Source organism: Anabrus simplex, chromosome 2 (assembly GCF_040414725.1).
Source record: "Anabrus simplex isolate iqAnaSimp1 chromosome 2, ASM4041472v1, whole genome shotgun sequence".
Classification (NCBI taxonomy): Eukaryota; Metazoa; Arthropoda; class Insecta; order Orthoptera; family Tettigoniidae; genus Anabrus; species Anabrus simplex.
This window is the reverse complement of record NC_090266.1, coordinates 332,026,656-332,048,220: the sequence shown is the minus strand read 5'-3', so window position 1 is coordinate 332,048,220 and position 21,565 is coordinate 332,026,656. Positions and strand designations below refer to the sequence as shown.

Sequence of the window (21,565 nt, the reverse complement as noted above, 5' to 3'; positions counted from 1 at the left end):
CCATGGCAGTTATTGTTTCCATTCTTGTTACATTGCTATTGTTGTTAACTTACTGCTGATACTTTATATTATTGTATATCCCCTTTGTTATATTATTATAGTTATTTGAATTTGTTATACAAAGTGTAAAATGGCCTTCCATAGGCTGTATTTAATAAAATTAATAAAATAAATAAATGCCTATATGTATTAATGTTTAGCAGAATGGTGTAGGCTATCTCCCATGTTTTAGTTGCCTTGTGAACTTAATGTAGGCTTATTTTGCTTTTAATTTAATTAATAGCACAACTTGCTGTTGCACACGTACAATAGCCTATCAGGCGAACAAAACTACTCTTAAACGAAAGATTTTCACTTCAGTGGGACCTCATGCAATGTTTACCAACAAGCTAACTATCAAAATGCACACCAAAGGCCATCAACAAAACTCTACAAAAGTTCAATTACTGACGGAATAAACACAAAACATGAAATTAAATTAAGAAAAAATATACATATGTTTTTAAATGAACGGGATACTGATAGTCCAGGAAATAATCAACTGTCAAATACCTTGCATAGAATCACAATCACTCAATGTAGGTAGGGTGCATTTTCACCACGTAACTGATAATAAACAGAAACGTTTGCATTCTTCACTCAAATTACACCTTTGGCTTCAAATTCACCATAAAACCAGGGTTTAGAAGCATCATATGACGCTTGAATAATGGATCGATTAACACACAAACTCGAGAAAACGACAGTTTCACATTATCAACCAAAATAGAAGGAAAATATTTCATTAATAACGGCCACAGGTCCATATTATACCACTTTCAGATACAGCAACACAATTGCTTTCGTACGCACACTCTGTAACATACTCCAAAGTTAACAGACCGCACTCGATACACATTATTTGCTTCTTACTCCGACAATCAGCAAACCTGCAGCAAACCAACAGCGTTCTGCTCAAAGAGCACAAGTTCTGCCCTCTCTCTCCCTGTCTTCGTCAAAGAGTCTTACGCGAAGCGCGTCTGTGCGTTCCGTACAAGAACGGTATATTCCTTTGACACTTTGGCCGATTGCAGAAACGGTATTTAGACTATGTCTACGGTTAAACAATGCCTGAGTATGACTGCCGCATTTGCAGAGACGTTATTTATCACCTAGACACTGTCTAAAACCGATGTACAACTAGTCATCACAATCAAAGGTTATGTACCATGAAACATGTCATTTGTATTATCATATTGAGAATATTCCGAGAAGAAAGGTTAGTCCGACGGCCTCTCTGTGGTTCGCCCGCTGCTAAATCGCAAAAATTCGTTTCAGATGTACGGGGAGATAGATCTTAAAATAAGGTTTCGCTTTTCGAGACTTGTTTCTTGAGACTGACAAATGGATAGTCCGGTAATTGTCAACTTGAATACAATTATTGGCAACCGATATATTTTATTATATACATGGGGTAATTTCCATGGAATTATAGGTCACTTCGACTACATAATATCAAAATTATGTGTCCCGATCGTCAGAGGGCTGTCACATGCATCGACCGGGAGGGATTCACTAATATTTTTACTGCCAAGTAACCGCACATCATAGTGAAAACTAAAAAGTATGTTATATCGGTTATATATATATATACGTATACGTTTTCGGCAATTATCAGGTAGGAAAAGGCAAGTGGTGGTGATGATGGTGATATTTGTTTAAAGAGGACTGGGGAAGAAGAGCCGTGGCCATAATAACGGCCGTAGTATTTGCCTGGTGTAAAAATAGGGAAGCTACGGAAACAAATATTTAGGGCTGCCGATGATGCGTTTTGAACCTACGATCTCCAGAATTCAAGCTACATCTATATGGCCCGTACAACACACTCGGTTACACATCACTATTGCTTCATCTTCCCTTCGTCGAAGCTACCGTATTTAGGAGTAGATTACACTCACTGTAACAACGCTATAATCAAATCTACACTTCCCCGTACGGTAATGTGTCGCTTTATTGTCGATAGTATTATGAGATTTAATTTCTACCGAAAGCGATACTCCTATCTGTGGGCAAGTCATGCTCATGCTTAGCCATAGTAATGTGTAGCAAGACAAACAGCTGACTGGTGGTCGGCGCGCGCATCGACGAATTTCATTGGTTGCGACAAGCAAAGAGTTACATCAAAGATAATTCTATCTCCATTTTCTAACAAATATTGAAACATTAAGCGATGTCTGGTTAAACATCGACTGAACATTGTTTATGCAATGAAAAAACCGCTTGATGAATAACGACTAGCTAGTGGATGATAGACAGATTTGATAATTAATGAATGGTAGGTGTATAATTTTTGTAAAATGACCTAGAATGTAGGAGGTAGGCCTTTCGCAGCGAGTTTTTTTTCCATAGGAAATGTAAAGGGACAGAGTCATAGGCACTTTTTATATCCAGAAATATTGCAATTGTACTACTGTATGTTTAATATGCTTGGCGAGGAGAAGGTCTATAGTCAAAATATTGATTGAGTCGTGTGTACTTCGTCCTTTTAGGAATGCGTATTGGTATTTGGAAAGTAAATTGCAGTACTCCAGTGACCACATGTACGATTCCACGACCGTTCTCAGGTTCCGTTGGGAGTTTTTGTGGTATGAGAACAGGAATTAGGAAGAAGTCGTTTCACTGGATAGGTATATGGGTATTAATTAGGATATTGTTGTAGAGTAGAAGTAGAACTAATTGTGCGCGCGAAGGTAATAATCGGAGCATGTGATATGTGATGTAATCCGGACCGGAGGAAGATCTGGTTGTAGAACGGAGGGCAGATTGTACTTCACATAATTAGATGGGTTGTAGAAGGGTCGAATAGTGTGAGTGCGGAGTGTAGTTGGGAAGATCAAACATCGGCAACGCATAAACCGGGGTTAGTGAATTAAAAAAGGAAGTGAGGGTATCGCGTGGTATTACCTGTTGTGGTTTGTGTTGGGAGACATGCGACAACATCCGGATGGCGTTCCACAAATAAATTGGGGGGATATGAGAATTGAGTAAGGATAGAAACAATCTCCATGCTGCACGTCGTTTCTGATTGAAAATTTGTTTGGTCATGGCAATGTGGTGTTTCAGCCGTAAATAATTTGTGCGGGTTAAGGATTAACGATACGTGCGGAATAACAGTTTACGTGTCAGTATAAGTTGGGGGCACTCACTTTCCCACCAATGGATAAGTTGGAAAGGACGGGGGGCGGAAGTAACAAAGGGTTTGCGGGGATGGAAATTATCAATATATTGGTTTACAAGTGTTATAAGAGACTTATACGGGAAAGTGGGAGCCGATAATCGTCGAAGGTGATGCTGGAGATAGGAGTTACATGTCTGTTCATCAAAATGCCTTAGGGATCTAATATTACTTGCGGGCATAGGAGTATGGGGAGAGTGCAGGGGCTTGCTGACGCCATATGTTATCCAGATAGGATAATGGTCACTGGTGTATGTGTCCGATAACGTTCATCACATGATAATAGGAGTCAGAGCAGAACGGCCAAAGGTTAGATCCACAGCACTCGGTGGGGATCGAGGTAAAGAGAGTCTCGTAGGGGAGCCATCATTGAGGAGAAGGGTTAAATCGTGATGCTGGGAAGATAAGAGAAGGTGTTGCCACAATATGCTGTATGATGAAGGTTAAATCGCCTAAGAATAAGATATTCGACAAATGATCGAATTGATGGAAAAATTAGACCATTGCATGTTTGTGATATAAACATCGTACGGGAGGCAGTAAATATTAATAAGATGTAGATGATTATAGGTAATGCCGACAATGAAAGTACACTGACTGACAGAGCAAATACAACACCAAGAAGGAGTGGTCAGAACTTTATGCCAATTGCAGGGTAGACTGACGTCACTGAGGTATGCTCATGATATGAAATGCGCCGCTGTGCTGCGCACGTAGCGAACGATAAATGGGACACGGCGTTGGCGAATGGCCCACTTCGTACCGTGATTTCTCAGCCGACAGTCATTGTAGAACGTGTTGTCGTGTGCCACAGGACACGTGTATAGCTAAGAATGCCAGGCCGCCGTCAACGGAGGCATTTCCAGCAGACAGACGACTTTACGAGGGGTATGGTGATCGGGCTGAGAAGGGCAGGTTGGTCGCTTCGTCAAATCGCAGCCGATACCCATAGCGATGTGTCCACGGTGCAGCGCCTGTGGCGAAGATGGTTGGCGCAGGGACATGTGCCACGTGCGAGGGGTCCAGGCGCAGCCCGAGTGACGTCAGCAAGCGAGGATCGGCGCATCCGCCGCCAAGCGGTGGCAGCCCCGCACGCCACGTCAACCGCCATTCTTCAGCATGTGCAAGACACCCTGGCTATTCCAATATCGACCAGAACAATTTCCCGTCGATTGGTTGAAGGAGGCCTGCACTCCCGGCGTCCGCTCAGAAGACTACCATTGACTCCACGGCATAGACGTGCACGCCTGGCATGGTGCCGGGCTAGAGCGACTTGCATGAGGGAATGGCGGAACGTCGTGTTCTCCGATGAGTCACGCTTCTGTTCTGTCAGTGATAGTCACCGCAGACGAGTGTGGGGTCGGCGTGGAGAAAGGTCAAATCCGGCAGTAACTGTGGAGCGCCCTACCGCTAGATAACGCGGCATCATGGTTTGGGGCGCTATTGCGTATGATTCCACGTCACCTCTAGTGCGTATTCAAGGCACGTTAAATGCCCACCGCTACGTGCAGCATGTGCTGCGGCCGGTGGCACTCCCGTACCTTCAGGGGCTTCCCAATGCTCTGTTTCAGCAGGATAATGCCCGTCCACACACTGCTCGCATCTACCAACAGGCTCTACGAGGTGTACAGATGCTTCCGTGGCCAGCGTACTCTCCGGATCTCTCACCAATCGAACACGTGTGGGATCTCATTGGACGCCGTTTGCAAACTCTGCCCCAGCCTCGTACGGACGGCCAACTGTGGCAAATGGTTGACAGAGAATGGAGAACCATCCCTCAGGACACCATCCGCACTCTTATTGACTCTGTACCTCGACGTGTTTCTGCGTGCATCGCCGCTCGCGGTGGTCCTACATCCTACTGAGTCGATGCCGTGCGCATTGTGTAACCTGCATATCGGTTTAAAATAAACATCAATTATTCTTCCGTGACGACTCTGTTTTTTCCCCAACTTTCATCCCTTTCGAACCACTCCTCCTTGGTGTTGCATTTGCTCTGTCAGTCAGTGTATTTGGGATATAATAAGGAATGGGAAAGGTTTGGTAAATTATTGAGTGATGAATAAAAAGGGCAGCCCCACCATATCCTAGGCCGTCGTGACGATCATAAGTATATCCTGGTATAGAAAATTCGGTTTGGGCCATGAGCCATGTTTCCTACAAAGTAAGAATATGTGCAAAGGTTGCATTTATAATTAATTGGAGTTCGTATTTTTATTAAGTACGTTCCTGGCATTCCATTGACTATATTTACCATAAAAGTTTAAAATGCCACATAGACGGTCTCGTAATTGATATACAACGTGAGTTATTGATGGATTCTCTCCTAATGGAGTAGAAGTATGGTTTGTATTACTTTTTGAAGGTGCACCTTTTGACGGTGAACCGGGTGCTCGTTGTGTGATATCGGATCTCTATGACGAATAGCGACGGCAGTAGATGTAGATGGGTGCGGTTGTGGAGGAGGTGGAGCTGGAACTGCTATAGGCACAGGCGTTTTATGTGGAATATGTTGATCTCTGATAAGGGCCGCATAACCAGCTCTACCGAAACCAGGAGGGGGTGTTGGTCTAGGCGATTGCATAACGACTTGGTTTTTCAATGGGTGGGGAATATGATTCCCTGGGAGGGGAGGAAATTGCTGTGGATGTTTTTCAGGCAAAATATACCGTGGGGTGGGGGGAAACTTTTGATTTGGCTTCTGGAAAGGAAATGTGTTCGGTACTCATCATTTTTTGACTAATTGCTGGTGCTTATGTTCCGGGCATGTAAAGTGTCCCGTTGGATGTTCCCCTTTGCAGTGTGCACATTTCCGTATCTCTTCCGTGCACTGGTCTGAAGCATGCTGTACTGAACAGTTACCGTATCTATAGGCTTGCGCTTCACACTGTCATGCGGTATGTCCGTACCGCTGGCATTTCTTACAGATAATTGGGGTAAAGATGAATGGTTCCACGTCTAAATGGACGCTATAGAGTGATACATGTCTTGGTAGGTTTCGAGAGCGAAAAACCATCTTAATAGATCCTGTTGGTGTGTACTCAGTGGTTTCATTTTGGACAGCGCTACGGTGTAGCCTATGAACAGATTTAAAATTTTCAGTTGATTTAAGGTGCTTGAGAATGACCTCATCTGTCAGATGCTTATCCACTCCACGTATAATGCCAACACGAAATATATTGGAACTTGGTATGTAAGCTTTTGCGTTGATGGTTTCGAGTACGCTATTTCGTAAAAATTCGTTTGCCTGAACGGCATAGTTGAATTCAACCTGCAAGCGGTTCCTCCCTTTGCGAATGATTGACTTTACAGGAATGTCCTTATCATAAAAATCCGGCCTAAATCCATTGGATGCAGTTGTCCTACATTGATATACGGTAATTTAAGGATTCCACAAATATGATATTTGGCGCATGGTGTTCCCGGGTATAAAATTACTGTGTAGCGGGAGGTGGAGGCATTTGTCCAAGGTGAACATTTTGGTTATCAGTTGCTTGCTTCTGAGGTGACTGGTCGGCAGACTGGCTATCCAAAGTCTCATCGTCCATGTGCACTATGACCTCACTACCTACAGTCAACTGCGAATTATCTAATAGCACATCACGCCATCATTCGTATTGCACACTGCGGAAAGTATGAGATAAGTTAGACGCACTGGCTGTCAGAGCAAGACACACACTGATAAAACTACCCACACACGACACGACCTGATCGGTTCGCTGCGCTGTAGTAAACTTGAAGTTGTCCACATGAAATACCTTCTGATCAGTTAAAGGTATTACATAGTATCTTGCCTGTTATATTCGTGTGTATCTTTGTGTAAGGTAACTCCTTCTATACTTTAGCATTTAACTAAACGGCAGGTTTCATTTCTATTACAGCATAGTAGGATAAAGTAATATTAATAATAATCTGTCTACGGGTTTAACTTTGATCGTAATCCTGGAGTAGTACTTGCGAATTTCAAACTTTATGCCTAATTGCAATTTTCATTTCAATTTGTGCTTAGTAAAACTATTGTAATTAAGATTCGTCTGCCCGCAGTTTAAAAGCTATTGTAGTGTGTTGTAGTAACGTATTAGAAATTAGAGTGCACTTTCTACTATTTTTAGTAGTGTTGCGAATTTCAAACTTTAATTGTAATTTCCATTTCTGTTTGTGCTTTGTAATAACCTGTTGTAATTAGGTTACGTCCGAACGTAGTTTAAAATTATTCTGGTGTATTTTCGTATCTGAACGTGGTCTGAACGTAGTATAAAATTATTGTAGTGTACAGTAGCGTAGCCAGAATTTCAGTTTGGTGGGGGGCATTCATCCAGAATTTTATTTTGACAGGTGTCCAAAATTCCAGAATGTAGATGGTGTAGAATACCTAAAAAGGAAATGAGTGTCCTTGGATCCAAATAATAGTGGTGGATTCGTGCGGATCCCGGAAGCTAATAGTAATCTTCTTCTTCTTCTTCTTCTTCTTCTTCTTCTTCTTCTTCTTCTTCTTCTTCTTCCCCCACTTTTACATATCTGTGGGGTCGCGGGTGCGAACTGTGTCGCACATGTGGATTGGGCCCTGTTTTACGGCCGGATGTCTTCCCGACCAAATCAAACCCCATGGCACTACAGCCCTTGAAAGGCCTTGGCCTACCAAGCGACCGCCGCTGAGCCCAGAGGCCTGCAGATTACGAGGTGTTGTGTGGTCAGCACGACGAATCCTCTCGGCCGTTATTCTTGGCTTTTTAGACCGGGGCCGCTATCTCACCGTCAGATAGCTCCTCAATTCTAATCACGTAGGCTGAGTGGACCTCGAACCAGCCCTCAGGTCCAGGAAAAAATCCCTGACCTGGCCGGGAATCGAACCCGGGACCTCCGGGTAAGAAGCAGGCACGCTACCCCTACACCACGGGGCCGGCGCCGACGCCAACCCTATATGGAGGGATGTAATCACTGTTGTGTCTTTCTTTGGTGGTTGGTAGTGTAGTATGTTGTCTGAATATGAAGAGGAAAGTGTTGGGACAAACACCCAGTTCCAGAGACAGAAGAATTAATCAGACGCGATTAAAATCCTCGACTCGGCCGGGAATCGAACCCGGGACCCTCAGAACCGAAGGCCTCAACACTGATCATTCAGCCAATGAGTCGGATTCCGGAAGCTAATATTATTATACATTATATATAAAATACTTAATAAAAGGTCATTCGTTAAAAGTCTGGACTCCTTGGACGACAACTTCCCCCCCCCCCCGACTACCTCTGTTACTACCGTCCCAACATAAGTGCACCTTTTCATATATTCCGAGTACAAGTGAAATGAATGTAAGAATAAACAGTTGTTTGTGTAAAGATGCAATATTCTGGTTTAGAATAAATACGGTAATGTTATTATAATCATGGTCATGTGATAAGCAATAAAAAGTGACATTTTATACAAATAATGCCGCAAAGGAATACACACACACACACACACACACACACACACACACACACACATACACACACGTCGAATACGGGTTTCTCGCCTTTCTTGTCCATGGCTAGATGATGAAGCTAAAAGAATGATGGCCCACCGTGACTCGTTATTTCGACATTATAAACAAACCCTAGATGACACGGACTTCGAATCCTACCGCATCTTAAGAAATCGCACAAATCAGTTAATTAGAAATAAAAAAATGTATATATTTCCAGAATTTAGCTAAAATTACATTCTAATCGCGCATGGGACCACTTAGAGTTCTGGGAATAGGATACCGTCAACAGACACAGACAACTCCTGACATTCCACTTGACGAACTGAACGATTACTTTAGTAGAATAAATATTCAACCTACCCTAATTAACTGCACCGACTCACCACCCTCCCCTCCAGCAAATCCACAATTCACATGTCACAGTGTCACAGAAAATCAGGTTAAAAAGGCTTTGTACTCGATTAAATCAAAGACTACAGGTGTAGATGATATTCCTATTACTTTTATTCATAACATTATGGGTGCTGCCCTGCCTATACTGACGCATATACTGAAATACTGTTTGCTAAACGGAACTTTCCCTCCTGTCTGGAAAACAGCCAATATTATACCGGTACCTGAGTGTTTAGACCCACAATCACTTTTTGAACGTTCAGTATACGAGTAAGTTCTGGAATATCTAAATAAAAATGCTCTTTTTGACTCTTTGCTATCTGGATTTAAGAAGGGTCACAGTACCTCGACAGCACTTTTGAAGGTTACTGAAGACTTTAGGAACGCTATGGACAACCGACTGCCCACTATACTTATTCTTCTTGACTTCAGTAGCGCCTTTGACACTATACTAATTCCGACTATGATAAAGAAAATGGAACTGCTAAATTTCGACCTGGTTGCGCTTAAGGCTTTTAGTTCTTATTTGAGTAACCGTCAACAGCGTGTAACAGTAAACGACAAGGCCTCTAAATGGAAAATAAAACTTAGTGTTGCCCCAAAGGGCAGTATTCCAGGGGCCCTAATTTTCTGTATTTATATCAATGACATACCTTCTGTGACAAGAAATAACACACACCATCTCTATGCTGACGATCTTCAAATATTTCGACACTGTAAGATAAGATATTAACAATGACCACCGACGACTCAGTGTATAGCACAACGAAACTCTCTTATACTAAGCTGCACAAAATCTCAGGCAATCATAATTGGATCACGAAAATTACTGAGTTGCTCAATGTCGCAATCCCGCCAATCCTACTGAATGGTAACATTATTCCCAACAGTAAAACGGTCAAAAATCTCGGCGTAATGATGAATGAAACAGTTGATTGGTCTGATCACACGAAAGAAATATGTAAAAAGATTTTTGGAGTTCTTCCCCCTCTTAAACGGCAGAGGTATGTATTTCCATTTGAGATACGGGCCAAACAAATACAGACACTCATTCTCCCTATTCTTGATTATTGTGACGTCGTTTTAGTTCACATGTCGAAAGAAGAAACACTTAAACTTCAACGAGCACTGAATTCCTGCCTGCGATTTATTTGCAAGATAGGGTACGATGTTCATATCACCCCATACTATCAGGCTGTCTCATGGTGATGTCTGATAAACGTCGGCAGCTACACACTTTAACGATGGTGTATAGAGTGGTAGCTGAAAGTCAGCCAATGTATATTTCTTCTAAATTCATCTCTTTATCACTTACTTCACAACTTAAATACACGTTCAAGATTCATTCTTTCTATTCCGCTGCGCCGCACAAATAAAATTAATAGACCATTTGTGGTGACTGTCGCCAGATGATGGAATACCCTGCCAGCTCAGGTCACAGAAAATACTGTAGCTTTTTAAAAATCACGATTTAAGGTCACCTGCCGTGACTACCTGCTGAGGACAGCTGACTGAATGGTTGGAGTAAGAATGTGTGCGTGCATGAGGATTAGTCATTTTTAAGAGCTTTTAATATTAATTAGTTTTAATATTTAGTTAATAATTTATTTAAATTTATTTTCAATTATATTAATTTATGTAGTTTTTACTACTTTAGGTATCTCAGTATTTTATTTAAGATTCTGATTAGTATGTGCTTAAGTGTACGAGGGGCCTGGAGCCCTAACTTGGTCACTGTACAGATGGCACTAATAAATAAATAAATAAACTAATAAATAAATAAAGTATAGAATGTAAAGCGTATGGGTATAGATATTTTGTTAGTTGGTAAAGAAAAATACACATCACAACATATGCTAGGTAGGGTTTACCTTGCCCTATTAGTTTATCTCGCAGCTGTGAGCTTGCATCTGGGAGATAGTGGATTCGAACTCCACTGTCGGCAGCCCTGAAAATGGTTTCCCATGGTTTCCCATTTTCACACCAAGCAAATGCTGGGGCTGTACCTTAATTATTAAGGCCACGGCCGCTTCCTTCCCACCCCTAGGCATTTCCTATCCCACCGTCGCCATAAGACCTATCTGTGTCGGTGTGACTTAAAGCAAACTGTTAATTACTTTCCCTCGCAATCCTGGGATACACAATACAGTACCGTAGTATAAAGTTACAGTTTTTTGATGCTAATATTCGTATGTATAATTTTTATTAACGTGTCAGAAACCAAGGACACGGAGCGGTTGCCATTTCAACACCGTTTTAAGGGCCACCGACCCAAGACGGGATTTGAACCTGTGAACTCTGACTCAGAAAGACAGTGACTCAACCAACTGAGCCACATGAAAAGGAGGCGTTTGTGATTATTGTTATAAATAGATGCAGTTAGTATTTTAACAAGGGTTTTATGAGGAGCATTTATTAAGGCGTACGGTTTCCAACTGTCCTAAATGCACGAGGCTGGACAGAAGAACTAGCTGGAAGCTAAAGAGCTTTGCAAATGTGTCGCTTCCTTCTCTGTTCACTTTTCCAAACCGAACTCTATGGCGTAACAGCCCCGAAAGGCCATCACCTACCAAGCGACCGCTGTTCAGCCCGGAGGCCTGCAGATTACGAGGTGTCGTGTGGTCAGCACGACGAATCCTCTCTAATGTTATTCTTGGCTTTCTAGACCGGGGCCGCCATCTCGGCGTCAGATAGCTCCTCAATTATAAACACATGGGCTGAGTCTACCTCGAACCAGTCCTTTAGATCCAGGTAAAAATTCCTGACCTGGCCGGGAATCGAACCCGGGGCCTCCGGTAAGAGGCAGGTACGCCACCCCTACACCGCGGAGCCATCTGGTTACTTTTAGGTTTCCTTGTTTTAGAATTTGACTTAAGGCATCCTGCATTGGATTCCTGGCACTGACAATCACGAAAAACATGGGATGGGGAAGATACAACCTTTTTTTGGGTGCTGTAGAGTTGGCCTTGGGTCTCTCGTAATCGAAATATCTACGACCTGGAAGGTAGTCACCTTCACGGCGTGTAGTAACAAAGTTTTTCCTTTTTATAAGAAGACAAATTAAATAAGGATTCTATTTCCTCAAAAACGAAGAACGATATTACCATTTTTACGATCATTTTCAATAATGCAGCCGGTTTATGTTAAGAGTACAGAAGCTATGATTGTACATGGTAACAATCAAAACCATCATCAATATCTACTGAAGATCCGTCACCGCACTCGGTAGGACCGGCTTTCTTTTCATATCCACCGGGCGAGTTGGCCGTGCAGTTAGGGGCGCAGAGCTGTGTGCTTGCATCCGGGAGATAGTGTGTTCAAACCCCACTGTCGGCAGCCCTAAAGATGGTTTTCCGTGGTTTCCAATTTTCACACAAGGCAAATGCAGGGCTGTACCTTAATTAAGGCCACGGCCGCTTCCTTCCCGCTCTTAGCCCTTTCCTTTCCCATCGTCGCCATAAGACCTACGGTGTGACGTAAAGCAAATTCTAAATCAAAATTTAAACATCGTTTCACAACCCCTTTCAATGAAGTTGTATCCACGCTACCGACCTGGACTGAAATTATTTTGTGGGTACGCCACTGCATCCACTCACCATTTAAGGTACAAGGTAAGCCCGAGGAATGGTTGGATACTCAAAATACACCACCATAAATGAAAGGGTTATGACTCAAACGTATAAAGAAAGGTAAGGGACGGGATCTAATGCTTTAAGTAGAATCCGTTTTAATAGAACGTGACTTCCCATTTTAAAAATGTTTCATGCATCGACTGCGATTCAAGCCTGGGCCGTCCTGATGAGAAGATAGAACCACTGGAACTGAGTTATCACGCCCGCAAAATGCAAAGTAGTTTTGATGATAAAATTTGAGGTTCCAACCAGTTCCCGGGCATTTGACAAAATATATAGGCCTACCTATCGAACTTAGGCACGCATCCGCGATTGTCTTGCTACTGTTAGAATTTGAAAAAAAAAAAACTTTTTCATAACTTACCGAGGATGCACATAGTTTTGGCTTCTCAGTGACAAAACGGTCCCTCTTCAAAAAAAGTTACTTATATGGCACAAAATGAGGAACTAAATGCAGCTCATAATCCTGTCACAGTCTTCCCAACTCTGCAACTTAAACATAGCACATCTCTCAACCGTGGTACAATCCGAGAATCCCTAGGACATTGTTGTCTCCGGGAACTGATGTGCAAAAGCTGACACGATGTTGTAAGCTTGCAACTGTGTCTGGTCGTGGTCCCCGTTAACTCGATGATTACGTTCCGGCCCCCTACTGAGTAATCCGTTGCTAATTGTCCCTTTCCTCATGTCTTGACATTTGTCAACACCCTGTTACATCCCCAATACTGAAGCCTCTACAGGGAAATGTTCCCGCGCATCACAATCCTAAGTGTTTTCCTTTCATTCAAGCAGTACAAATATGAAGAATTATGTATGGCCCTATTGGGCCTTGCTACTAGATTCTTTGTCGCTACGTTAATGTAACATTTCGGCGTAAAATTTTTAGTTGTTCGTTCCGTACGTAAAACAACGGCTGATCCTCGCTCTAGTTTGGGGAAACATTTGGGGGGGGCGGCCCCCCTGGGCCCCCCTTGGCTACGCCAGTGGTAGTGTATTACACAAAGGGCACTAGGAAAGTTATGCAATACGCAAGAAAAATTGGCTGGACCCCCCTGTTATGGTGAGGGATAAAAAGAGAGGTTAAAACCGGTCTAGAAGATAGCAAGGCGCGTCCTTCACACCAGTTGTTACGAAGCAGTGGGATTGAAAGCAGGTTAAGATGTCAGTGTGGTCTAAAATTGAATATCGCGCAATTATGCGCTACAATTTTGCTCGTGGATTAACTGTTGACCAGTGCCTGGAGGAAATGACTCCTGCGCTGGGGAAAGACTGTCCACATCGGACAACAATTTTCCGCTATTACAGAGAGTTCGAGAGGGGAAATTTAGGGGTTGAAGACGATCCTCGTTCTGAGCGACCGTCTGAATCAGTGACTGAGCAAAACATTGAAGCTGTGAAGAAAATGTTGCAGCAAGAGAGGCGGTTGACATATCGGCAGGTATAAGAGACCCTCCGCATCCCTGCACCAGCTATTAATTCAATTTTACACGACCATCTCCATGTTAGAAAGGTTTGTTCCCTTTGGGTGCCCCATTCATATTCAGAGGAACGAAAGGCACATCGAGTGAAATGGTGCTGAAAAATGCTATAACCGTTTGAAAATGGGACTTAGGGTAACGTCAATAGCATCGTTACAGGTGACGAAACTTGGCTTTATTATTACGATATCCCAACAAAATCCCAGAACAAGGTGTGGCTGTTTGAAGATGAGGGTTACTCCTGTGACTGTACGAAAGTCAAGGTCAGTGAAGAAAAGGATGGTTGCAGTATTCTTCACTAAACGGGGCATCCTGACTCGGGTTGTGCTAGAAACACAAAGGACAGTTACTATGAAGTGGTACAGTGAGACTTGTCTGCCTCAGGTCATCCAGGCTCTCAAGCAGCTCCATCCAATGTCACGGCTCAACACTTGGCTCTTGTATCAAGAGAATGCTCCTGCACATTGTGCTAATGAAACAATGGATTTTCTTGCCAGATCAGGGTTGACTGTGCCTGACCACCCTCCATACAGTCCTGATCTTGCCCCATGTGACTTCGCACGGTTTCCAGAAGTGAAAATGAAACTGAAAGGGCGGCGTCTTGCATCCGACGAGGAGCGTCTGGCAACATGTTATCAAGAGTGTGAAAATGTAACCGAAGAAAAGTGGCAGAGTTGGTTCAATGACTGGTTTCGACGTATAGAATATTGTACTGAGTGTGGTGGAAATTATTTTGAAAAAGTCTAAAGCGTTCACTCATGTTGCAAAACTTTCCTAGTGCCCTTTGTAGTATCCCATTAGAAATCAGTGTGTTTATTCTATTACTGTGAAATATGTGTGTAGTATAGTATCGGTAGTAACTCTCTCACTAGAATTATGCTGTAGTATTTAGGGTAGAAGTAACTGCAGTTTAGAGTTGCGTAATTCTTCTGTATTACTTTCGGTTTTCAATAAGTCACAGCAATTTTCATTCTGTTATGGTGTTGTAGGAAAAAATGTCGTACAAGTAAGTAGTGTTGTAGAGTATTAGTAGCCTATATTAATTACCTTATTGTCGTATGATCTTTGTGAACTATCCTAGACAATATTTCTTTCGTTTCATTTTTATTTTGCACAGAATAACTTATTTTATTCTCCTTTCTTTTTCATTATTCCTTAAAGAATGGCCGAGGAGTGCAGGTATAGGAACTGTGGGTGTGGCCAGGCATTGAGGATTATGAGGGGGGAGTTGGGGAGTTTGAGCGAGAAGACTAGGATTCTCTCAGAAGACAGGAAGGAATGTAGGCCTCCGTCAAAAAATTAACAGCGTACAGTAGGTGTAAAAGAGGGATGGGAAGAAAAGGGGGAATTGTAGAAGAAAGGTGGTCTAATGTTTTATGGGGAAGGAGATTGCAGGCTAAGGGATCTATTCAGGATCAGAATTCAGGACAGGTATCTGAGAGAAATCGGTACGAGTCACTGCAGGTAGAACAACCGAGGGAAGATGATTAACAAGGAACTGTTGCTGAGAAGTGTGGAAGTAGGAGGAAGAGAAAAGGTAGGAAAGGGAAATGTGGAGAAGTGGATAAGAAAAGACAGGTGGAACTGGGTCATGGGAGGTAGAAAAGGGAGGAAGAAGCAGCTTCTGCAGCTGTCAGGAAAGATTGGGCTGACCAGGAGGAGAGGCCCTCAAATGAGGTGGGTAGGGTTGAGGCTCTGGTCATGGGATATTCTATTGTTAGACATGTGGGGAAAGTGTGTGGAGGAGAGGAGACCTGGGTAGAGTGTTATCCAGGAATTAGGTTGAGGCAGATATCGAGGAATGTAGAAGAGAAGGTGGAGGGAAAGGAGAAGGTGGTAGTGTTTCACGTTGGTACTAACAACGTAAGACAAGCAGGTATAAGTACCTACATAATTGGGGATGTGTGAGATCTGGTAATTGCAGCATGGGTGAGGTTTAAGGAAGCGGAGATTGTTATCAGTGGGATACTGTGTAGGAGGAATACTGACTGCATGGTGGTTGGGTATTTAAATTTGACTATGGAGTGGGTATGTGGGAAACTGGGAATGTGATTTCTAGTCCTAATGTGTGGGTAGGAGATATCGATCTGCACTCAGATGCCTTCACTTAAGCCGCAGTGGTGCATATAAATTAGGAAATGTGTTTAGAAGGGTTATAGGGAAACGGAGTGACCTAAGGAGCGGTGATAAGGGTACAAGAAACAGGAAGTCAACTAGGGATGACATAATATTTTGTTAGTGCTGAACTGCAGAAGTATTGTACAAGGAGGAAAAGTATTTAGTAATTTATTAAATATATACTTGCAAGATATTGTATGGCTGAGAAATGATATAATGGATGCAGAAATTTTCTCACGGAACTGGAGTGTGTATCGTAGAGATAATATAGGAATGGTAGGGGGAGGAGTAATAATTCTGGTGAAAGAAGAAATTGTAAGCTACGAAGAAGTTAAAGGTGACAAACATGAAATTGTAGGTGTTAAGGCTCATCTCTTAAGATAATAGGCAACTTGATATCTTTGAAGTGTACAGACCGGGAAAGGGTAGCGCTGACGCTGATTCAGAGTTATTTGATAAAATAATCATCTATGTGGGAAACGATATGGAAAGAAATGAGGTAGTAGCGGGTGATCTCAATTTTCCAAATGTCACTTGGAAAGGTAATGCGAACGACAGGAAACATGACCAACAAATGCAAATAAGTTATTATGATAAGGACAGCTGATTCATATAAGTGATGGAATCAAGAAGAGTGAAGAATATTCTGGATATGGTGCTGGTAAAACCAGATTATCTCTATAGAGAAACCGATGTAGTAGATGGTATTAGTGATCACGTTGTTTTTTGTTGTTGTTAAAAATAAATGTGATGGAAAATTAGGATAATTAGGCAGTATCATATGGCTGATAAAACAGGCGTGAGGGAGTTTTTAAATGTAACTATGATCGGTGGAAAAATATATAAAAAGTATAAGCGGACTCTGGGATGGTGTTACGATTGTGGGAGTATATTGAACCAAGCATGTACCTATATGCAGCAAAGTGCAGTGATTATTTAAAGAAACATTGACAAGCTACCCAATCAAAATCAGGCTGGGATTGATGAGAGGTCCGTAGAGGGAACAAGAAGAATAATAATAAAATTTAACCAAGACAATATATTTTTCCACTCGAATAATAACCAGAATAAAACTCAGCATTTCACGATATCGCAAAGTACAAGAACAATGTTTGAATAGAAATAACGTATTTACAAGAAAGCCCTAGACCATTTACAATTAGAATTTAATAGATATACATTTACAAGATATTGTAATAGGAGTTGAATCATGGCTCAGAAATGATATAATTGATGCAGAAATTTTCTCACGGAACTGGAGTGTGTATCGTAGAGGTAGGATAGGAATGGAGGGAGGGGAAGTATTCATTCTGGTGAAAGTAGAATTTGTGAGCTACGAAGAAGTTAAAGACGAGAAACATGAAATTCTAGGTGTAAGGCTCATCTCTAAAGATAATAGGCAATTTGATATCTTTGGAGTGTACAGACCGATAAAGGGTAGCGCTGACACGGATTCAGAATTATTTGATTAGATAATCAGCTACGTGGGCAACGACATGGAAAGGAATGTGATTGTAGCGGGAGATCCGATTTTACCAGAGGTCAATTGGGAACGAAATGCGAACGACAGGAGGCATGGCCAACAAATGGCAAATAAATTAATATGGGAAGGACATTTGATTCAGAAAGTGATGGAACCGACTAGAGGGGAAAATATCCTGGATGTGGTGCTCTAAAACCAGACGAGCTCTGTAGAGAAACCGAAGTAATCGATGGTATTAGTGATCATGAAGCTGTTTTTGTCGTAGTTAAAAATAAATGTGATAAAAAGGAAGGTCTTAAAAGTAGGACTATTAGACAGTACCATGTGGCAGATAAAGCAAGCATGAGGCAGTTTCTAAAAAGTAAATATGATCCGTTGAAACCCGTAAATAAAAATGTAAACAGACTCTGGGACGGGCTTAAAGCAATTCTTGAGGAATGTGAAAACAGGTTTGTATCTTTAAAGGTGGTAAGGAATGGTAAAGACCCACCTTATTATAATAGAGAAATAAAGAGACTAATAAGGAGGTGCAGATTGGAAAAAAACAGAGTTAGAAATGGCTGTGGAAGTACGGAGAAATTAAAGGAAATTTCTAGGAAATTGAATCTAGCAAAGAAGGCAGCGAAGGATAACATGATGGCAAGCATAATTGGCAGTCATACAAATTTTAGTGAAAATGGAAGGGTATGTATAGGCCTAGGTATTTTAAGGCAGAAACAGGTTCCAAGAAGGACATTCCAGGAATAACTAATGAACAAGGGGACTGTGTATGTGAGGATCTTCAAAAGGCAGAAGTATTCAGTCAGCAGTATGTAAAGATCGTTGGTTGCAAGGATAATGTCCAGATAGAGGAAGAGACTAATGCTAATTATGTATTAAAATTTGCATGTGATACCAATGATATTTACAATATGATACAAAAGTTGAAAACTAGAAAAGCGGCTGGAATTGATAAGATTTCTGGCGATATACTAAAGAAAATGGGTTGGGATATAGTACCATATCTGAAGTACAATTTGATTATTTCTTGGTTGAAGGAGCTGCACCTAGTGAATGGGGAGTGGCTATAGTAGCACCTGTGTATAAAGGAAAGGGTGATAGACATAAAGCTGAAAATTACAGGCCAGTAAGTTTGACATGCGTTGCATGTAAGCTTTTGGAAGCCATTCTTTCTGATTATATTGGATAGGTTGCGAAATTAATCACTGGTTCGATAGAAGGCAGTTCGTTTTTAGGAAATGATATTCCACCGAAGCTCAACTTGTAGGATTCCAGCAAGCTATAGCAGATGCCTTGGATGCAGGATGTTAAATTGACTGTATCGCGATTGACCTGTCTAAAGCTTTTGATGGCGTAGATCATGGGAGACTACTGGCAAAAATGAATGCAATTTGATTAGGCAGAAGAGTGACTGAATGGGTTTTGTTATATATATAAATGATAAGAGTAAACAAGTGGAATAGGAGGTAAGGCTTTTTGTGGATGATGTTATTCTGTATAGAGTAATAAATAAGTTACAAGATTGTGAACACCTTCAACGTGACCTCGATAATGTTGTGAGATGGACAGCAGGTAATGGTATGTTGATAAATGCCGTTAAATGTTAGTTGTGGGTTTCACAAATTGGAAAAGTCCTCTCGGTTTTTATTACTGTGTTGATGGGGTGAACGTTCCTTCTGCGGATCATTGTAGGTATCTAGGTGATAATATAAGGAAAGATCTTCTTTGGAGTAATCACATAAATGGGATTGTAAATAAAGGTTACAGATCACTGCGCATGGTTGTGAGGGTGTTTAAGGGTTGTAGTAAGGGTGTAAAGGAGAGGGCATATAAGTCTCTGGTAAGACCCCAACTAGAGTATGGTTTCAGTGTATGGGATCCTCAACAGGATTACCTGATTCAAGAAATGAAAATAATCCAAAGAAAACAGCTCGATTTCTTCTGGGTGATTTCCGACAAAAGAGTAGCGTTAAAAAATTGTTGCAAAGTTTGGGCTGGGGAGACTTAGGAGAAAGAAGACGAGCTGCTCGGCTAAGTGGTATGTTCCGAGCTATCAGCGGAGAGATGGCGTGGACTGACTGTAGTAGGCGAATAAGTTTGTGTGGCGTCTATAAAAGTAGGAAAGATCACAATATGAAGATAAAGTTGGAATTCAAGAGGACAAATTGGGGCACATATTCATTTATAGGAAGGGGAGTTAGGGATTGAATAACTTACCAAGGGATATGTGCAATAAATTTCCAATTTCTTTGAAATCATTTAAGAAAAGGCTAGGAAAACAACAGACAGGGAATCTGGCACCTGGGCGACTGTCCTAAATGCAGATCAGTGTTGATTGATTGATTTAATTTTTTTTGTTGAGGCAATTCGGAAGGATGTAGTGAACTTCAAGCCTCAGGCGAACGAGATTAATGAAAACAGTTTTAAAACTGAGAGAAGGAAAAGGAGGGCCAGAGGGAGGGAGCAGGACGGTATCACAACAGTGGGAGTCGCCCAAACACGTGAAGCTGTAGAGTACAACGTTATTTCATAGTATGCTTGCTAAGTCAAGGCCCCATATTCAATCATTCAAGCCTCTTGAGTCTATTTATTATCTTGTTGCCATTATTTTGTTAAAACACCCATGTAAACTGAAGTTTAAATTTAGGCCCTGATTGCCAAAATCCACTGGGCAAATAATAATAATAATAATAATAATAATAATAATAATAATAATAATAATAATAATAATAATAATAATAATAATAATAATAATAATAATAATAATAATAATACCCTCTTCTGTTCACCCAATCTGCAAGAAAATAAATATAGAGTTTCAAGCAAAATACTGGGGACTCTTTGGACCACCCTCCAACCTCACTCGGTGTCAGAACTGGACTCAAGACCGAGGGTTCGGGGGACGAATTTATAGGGCGGAAGAAAGTTCGTGAAGCGCACGTGGCTTCGATAAACAGCAGATAGTGACGTAGCGAGAGTCGTAACACAGTGGTAGTTCAGTACTCAGTGAGATGTCCAGCAGGTCGTGTGATACGAGAGGCAGCAGCGAGAGTACAAGGCCAAATACATGAGTGCTTATAGCGAGGTGTTGAGCAAGTCAAGCGGTGTGCGAGAGAACAGCGGCCGTACGGAGTCAAGTAGGTGAGTGGCCGTTACAATGTGTTTACAGCACTTGTTGAGGAATGTGAAAAATAGTTTTGTACTTTTAAAGGTGGTAAGGAATGGTAACGATCCACTATATTTTAACAGTGAAGTAAATGGACTAAGAAAGATGTGCAGGTTGGAAAGAAACAGAGATATAATTGGTTGTGGAAGTAATGAGAAATTGAAGGAGCTTACTAGGAAATTGCCAACGGCCGTAGCTGTGTTGAAACACCGGATCCCGTGAGATCTCCGAAGTTAAGCAACTTTGGGCGTGGTCAGGATTTGGATGGGTTGCCACGCGCTGTTGGTGGGGTTAACGGAATGGAGGAGCGGAAAGGAACTGGCCACCCTACCGCACGTAAACTCCGGCTCAGGAAAACCTCTGCGGAGGTTCGGACCTGCCTTCGGGCAGAACAACCCTTACCTACTAGGAAATTGAATCTAGCAAAGAAGTCAGCTAATGATAACATGATGGCAAGCATAATGGGCCGTCATACAAATTTTAGTGAAAAATGGAAGAGTATGTATAGGTACTTTAAAGGAACCGGGTAGTGTGGGATGACCTAAATCAGCAATTTTTTGTTTTGTCGTTCAAAAAATTCGCCATTCTTTCCCGATTACAACAATATATAACACATGGG

The 21,565-nt window shown here is 41.8% G+C and overlaps 1 protein-coding gene across 11 annotated transcripts in view; it reads right to left on the bottom strand.

The window, feature by feature from the left end:
- The window catches only part of LOC136864113 (uncharacterized), a 929,406-nt gene extending 928,463 nt beyond the window's left edge, over window positions 1–943 (bottom strand). For all 11 annotated transcript variants that reach the window (XR_010859273.2, XR_010859274.2, XM_067140697.2 and 8 more), the window contains exon 1: window positions 553–943. Coding sequence is in view for 9 of the 11 variants with exons in the window: in XM_067140697.2 (XP_066996798.2) it covers window positions 553–559 (7 nt within the window). In the remaining 2 variants the exon portion in view is untranslated. The remainder of the gene's footprint in view (window positions 1–552) is intronic.
- Between the last annotated feature and the right edge of the window lie 20,622 nt (window positions 944–21,565).